A 5,436-nucleotide genomic window follows, 5' to 3' on the forward strand; every position below is an offset into this window, starting at 1 on the left:
CTCACCGGATCCCGGTTATGGGGCAGAAATGGATACACGTCAAAAATTCTGTCAAAATTCATCGGGGGAAGGCCAACAGTTGACCTAAATGTTGGCCTTACATGGATCCACAACCCCTTCCGTGCCCCAGAAGGGGTTGTTTGCGTGTGGTTTGACAAAGAACTTTCTAGGGGAAAGGCGAGCAGGTTAGTGTGAAGAGCTCACCTTCTCGCTGATTTGTGCAAACGTCTGGAAGAACTGACTGAGCTGTTCGTCCTTGCCGGACAGATTCAAGCTGGTGAGCACCTCCCTCACGAAGTTGACATCCTCCAAGCGCCGCTGTCTGGATCCAGTATTAGCTCGGCCTTCTGTTGCTCTGTGAGAACGCCTACGACTGTTGCCTGATGATACAAACCAAGAACAAGAGCAAATGTGTCTTTGTCAAGGCACCAAAGAGCGAGCCCTGTGCAGACCCATTCGATTCCAATTGTTGGATCGTATTCGGTCGAGAGGATCTCTGGTGAAATGCCTCAATTACCTGGGAGAGGTTGAAGGCTTTGAGGTCAGAGTAAGTTGTGTACTGAGAAAAGGGTCCCAGGTTTGTTCAATCCATTCAACATCAGTCTCAAGTCCCATCCTGCAAGCTGAGGGACATATGCGTTTGTTAGAATAGGCACAATTTACACACAGCCCTATTTAAAGTCATCAGGCATTTGCAGGTTCATTTTTTGTTCTGGGTGCGCTTTCAACATAGCAGTTTGTGCAACTGAAATCCATGTGGTGAAAGTCATTTTTTTCACCCCCACCTGTCCTGTTGGTGACACTGGTAGAGTTTTGTAGGTAGGCCAGCAGAACAGAAGCGATTCCTTGTCGTCTAAGCAGGGGTATGGCAGGGAACACTTTGGCAATCCCGCTCACACACTGCAAAGGTTGTAGAAAAACGTTTCTCACCCAGCACCTCACCAGTAGATTGTAACTAAATGTCTATGAATATGCTTCTTTACAATGCAACTCACACGATGTGGTAGTTTGCGCAGCTCATGCTTGATATGGTACTGTTGAGCATCTGTGGAGTGAAACTGGCAAGGATGGTAAGCAGTCTCTCGTGGAACCAAAGATACAACTCTCGCGAGCTGAAGCTCAGGAAATGTAGCCTTAGGATGTAAAAGGCTCGTGTCATCGCATGATCTCGGACGACCGTCTGGAACTGTAGGACCTTGCAAAGTATGACAAGCATGGTAAACTGTGACAAATGCAGTACACAGAGCATTTTTAAAGATTGGAGCGAACAGAGTTGTGTAAATTGCTTCCGTCCAAAGTAGTGCAGACCAGTGATACCCACATGAGGCCTAAGATTGGTACGTCTTAAGACTGGTTGCCTGTGATTGGGACTGGGACCTACCTGTCCATTGACTGTGAGCTGTGTGAGGAATTTGTCCAGGTTTTCCAGAGCGTCACCCTTTTCAAGTCGCTCAAAGGCTAAATCAATCAGGGTTGTGTCGTTTGAGCTCCCTGTGCTTATTAGGAGCTGTGCCACTTGAGAGGGAGCCAGTTCTGACAATATTTCAATCTAGGATACAAGCAAAGCATATGGAGTCAAAACAGTCCCTCTTGCAAAGCAACGGGTCAAAAGATGTTGCTTTGTGAGCACCCATCGGAAGCCGTCGTTGGCACTTACGGGAGACAGGTGCGGGTTGAGGGTTGTCAAATCCTGGACGGTTGCAAAACCAGCAAAGCTGCCGAGGTTTGCCTGTAGCCAATCCTGACTCCCGTTGGCGGATAAGGTGCAGCCAGGATCTGCAGAGAAGTCAGAAAGAGACACCGGCTGTAAAACAACCTCCTTTGCCATCGAGAAGTTAGCGCGCGGATCCCGAGAGACTGGCTTTACCCGATGACTCCTTTCGTGACAGGAACGGTTTGATGAAATAAGTAAAGACTGCTCGCTGCTTGTCACTGTTCATGAGCTGCCTTTGGTTGCTCAATTCCTTGACGCTGCAATTTGAGGAACGGTAATCAGCACCAAAAAACATGAAGCTTTCTTTTCGCAGTATCTTCCTGTGTGAAACGAGATTTGTACTTACACAATCTGGTAGGTCAGGCAGCTGAAGTTGTAGGAGCTGAGGCAGAACAGGAAGTTTGTGGACGGGGAGGCCAAGAACGGACCAATAACTCTCTGGACCAGATCCCCAATGACAGTCCTACTCTGTAGTTCTGCGTCACTGAGGTTGGCGAGTCGCACCTCTCTAAGGGCATCAAGGGCGTTCGATAAGGCCGGCCTGCTGTTGTTGGAGGTCTGCAGTTGAGAAAAATGATTAGATGCTGACGTCGCTTTGGAAGGAAGGTGAGCAAATTTGGAAATCAGCTAATGGATTTACCATGGTGGCAAATGTCTCCAGGGTGTCATTCAGGGAAGAGGGAACTTTCTGAAAGAAGAGCTTCCACGCTTCTACAGGGTATGTCGTTTGGCTTTCCAGCCAGCATTTCAGCAGTGTGGCCAGGTTTTGCGGCGCAAGCTGGTCAGCCTTAAAAAAAGAAGAAAGGAGAAACGCAGAGAGACCCGTCAGAACTACCACATACTTTTTAGGGCTGTACTTAAACAACCTGCATTTTTCTCTCGAATTTAGAGAAAAATGCAAGTCTTACCATGGAGCAGGCATGTTCAGTGATGGTAAAAGAGCACAAGGCTGCGGAGGAGTTGTCGGCTGCCAGTGTTTGTTGGACTAGTGACCTGAGCCAAACAATGATAAAAAAAAATAAAAATAAATAGGTTGCCACCTTTTGAACTTTGTGTCAGAGAACTTGCAAACTTCACATTGGGTCTGTCAGTAAACCACCCACCGATTGACCTCGGCGCAGATGAGGTTCTCTGGAAAATGACCAGATTTTTGTATCAGATCGTGGTACTTGACATTCAAAATGCATTAGTCGGTGAACGTCAGTGTCGTCTAATACTTACCATCGACAGCTGTTTCCTTGCACTGGGGGCAAATAAGAGCAGCAAAAATGTTAGACTAGCGAATAAAACTAGCTGCGTCACAGATGTGTTCATTTTTCCACTGTTGCATACTTTATGCCGGAACAGTGATTGTAGCTTGAACATTTTCTAATCGTTCATCATTTGCCCTTTACACCTATGAAATGATCTTACCGTGAAAGGTTCTGGTGTCGAGCAACCTGTTCAACAACAAAAATGAAGTTAGCCACGGCTTCAATACATTGCTGTCGGGCACTGGTGTTTTTCAGCAAAACTCTAGTTTGGGAAGCTGTTTGGAAACCTACGTGGGAAAGTGTCTTTGAGGAACGCGATGCTTGAATTGACGCCCACTGACAGCTCCAGCGGGAGGGAATTTCAATGTCTTCTGAAGACCGGTGAGACTAAAGGAAAAGACAATTTCACTTTGCTGGAATGGAATCACACTGTCCCCGTCACACAAAGCCACGATTTGAAGTGGCTGAGTTAAGAAAAACAACAACAACAAGGTCTCACATAGCCATGTAGGATGCACAGCTGATGTCCTTTGGAATGACCCACAGGTAGGCAGGACGGAGGCTTGGCATCACAGGAACAAGGTATACTTGGAACCACAGCTGGAATTCTTGTGCTCCAAAGACCTCTAATGCAGGCGCAAGGGCTGACAGGCTTATGTTCAGTATGGTTTCTCGTACAGCTGCGTTTGTGATGAAGGTAATGTTTTTCTGAAAACAGAAGCATTCAGGTTGTAGTTCAAGAGCTCACCGGATCCCGGTTATGGGCAGAAATGGATACACGTCAAAAATTCTGTCAAAATTCATCGGGGGAAGGCCAACAGTTGACCTAAATGTTGGCCTTACATGGATCCACAACCCCTTCCGTGCCCCAGAAGGGGTTGTTTGCGTGTGGTTTGACAAAGAACTTTCTAGGGGAAAGGCGAGCAGGTTAGTGTGAAGAGCTCACCTTCTCGCTGATTTGTGCAAACGTCTGGAAGAACTGACTGAGCTGTTCGTCCTTGCCGGACAGATTCAAGCTGGTGAGCACATCCCTCACGAAGTTGACATCCTCCAAAGCGCCGCTGTCTGGATCCAGTATTAGCTCGGCCTTCTGTTGCTCTGTGAGAATGCCTACGACTGTTGCCTGATGATACAAACCAAGAACAAGAGCAAATGTGTCTTTGTCAAGGCACCAAAGAGCGAGCCCTGTGCAGACCCATTCGATTCCAATTGTTGGATCGTATTCGGTCGAGAGGATCTCTGGTGAAATGCCTCAATTACCTGGGAGAGGTTGAAGGCTTTGAGGTCAGAGTAAGTTGTGTACTGAGAAAAGGGTCCCAGGTTTGTTTCAATCCATTCAACATCAGTCTCAAGTCCCATCCTGCAAGCTGAGGGACATATGCGTTTGTTAGAATAGGCACAATTTACACACAGCCCTATTTAAAGTCATCAGGCATTTGCAGGTTCATTTTTTGTTCTGGGTGCGCTTTCAACATAGCAGTTGTGCAACTGAAATCCATGTGGTGAAAGTCATTTTTTTCACCCCCACCTGTCCTGTTGGTGACACTGGTAGAGTTTTGTAGGTAGGCCAGCAGAACAGAAGCGATTCCTTGTCGTCTAAGCAGGGGTATGGCAGGGAACACTTTGGCAATCCCGCTCACACTGCAAAGGTTGTAGAAAAACGTTTCTCACCCAGCACCTCACCAGTAGATTGTAACTAAATGTCTATGAATATGCTTCTTTACAATGCAACTCACACGATGTGGTAGTTTGCGCAGCTCATGCTTGATATGGTACTGTTGAGCATCTGTGGAGTGAAACTGGCAAGGATGGTAAGCAGTCTCTCGTGGAACCAAAGATACAACTCTCGCGAGCTGAAGCTCAGGAAATGTAGCCTTAGGATGTAAAAGGCTCGTGTCATCGCATGATCTCGGACGACCGTCTGGAACTGTAGGACCTTGCAAAGTATGACAAGCATGGTAAACTGTGACAAATGCAGTACACAGAGCATTTTTAAAGATTGGAGCGAACAGAGTTGTGTAAATTGCTTCCGTCCAAAGTAGTGCAGACCAGTGATACCCACATGAGGCCTAAGATTGGTACGTCTTAAGACTGGTTGCCTGTGATTGGGACTGGGACCTACCTGTCCATTGACTGTGAGCTGTGTGAGGAATTTGTCCAGGTTTTCCAGAGCGTCACCCTTTTCAAGTCGCTCAAAGGCTAAATCAATCAGGGTTGTGTCGTTGAGCTCCCTGTGCTTATTAGGAGCTGTGCCACTTGAGAGGGAGCCAGTTCTGACAATATTTCAATCTAGGATACAAGCAAAGCATATGGAGTCAAAACAGTCCCTCTTGCAAAGCAACGGGTCAAAAGATGTTGCTTTGTGAGCACCCATCGGAAGCCGTCGTTGGCACTTACGGGAGACAGGTGCGGGTTGAGGGTTGTCAAATCCTGGACGGTTGCAAAACCAGCAAAGCTGCCGAGGTTTGC

General features: G+C 47.2%; 1 protein-coding gene across 1 annotated transcript; it reads right to left on the reverse strand.

Moving 5' to 3' along the window:
• Positions 1-953: 953 nt before the first annotated feature.
• LOC129374814 (uncharacterized) lies at positions 954-3,320 on the reverse strand. Its single transcript, XM_055053459.1, has 11 exons — positions 3,259-3,320; positions 3,128-3,153; positions 2,936-2,957; positions 2,818-2,845; positions 2,623-2,707; positions 2,355-2,501; positions 2,061-2,272; positions 1,868-1,971; positions 1,658-1,776; positions 1,382-1,549; positions 954-1,195 (listed from the first exon to the last, which is right to left on the reverse strand). The coding sequence occupies exons 5-11, from the start codon at positions 2,623-2,625 to the stop codon at positions 992-994; spliced, it is 957 nt and encodes a 318-aa protein (XP_054909434.1). The 5' UTR covers positions 2,626-2,707; positions 2,818-2,845; positions 2,936-2,957; positions 3,128-3,153; positions 3,259-3,320; the 3' UTR covers positions 954-991.
• Positions 3,321-5,436: the final 2,116 nt, after the last annotated feature.

The sequence above is a fragment of the Poeciliopsis prolifica genome, unplaced genomic scaffold (assembly GCF_027474105.1).
Source record: "Poeciliopsis prolifica strain line A6 unplaced genomic scaffold, Auburn_PproV2 SCAFFOLD037, whole genome shotgun sequence".
Taxonomy (NCBI): Eukaryota; Metazoa; Chordata; class Actinopteri; order Cyprinodontiformes; family Poeciliidae; genus Poeciliopsis; species Poeciliopsis prolifica.

What these genes read in the sequence shown, in the direction of transcription:
- LOC129374814 (XM_055053459.1), bottom strand. An exon ending in TCAACCCGCACCTGTCTCCC is followed by an intron (nt 1,550 to 1,657) that starts GTAAGTGCCAAC and finishes CTTGTATCCTAG; the next exon opens with ATTGAAATATTGTCAGAACT. An exon ending in AGCTCACAGTCAATGGACAG is followed by an intron (nt 1,196 to 1,381) that starts GTAGGTCCCAGT and finishes ATACTTTGCAAG; the next exon opens with GTCCTACAGTTCCAGACGGT.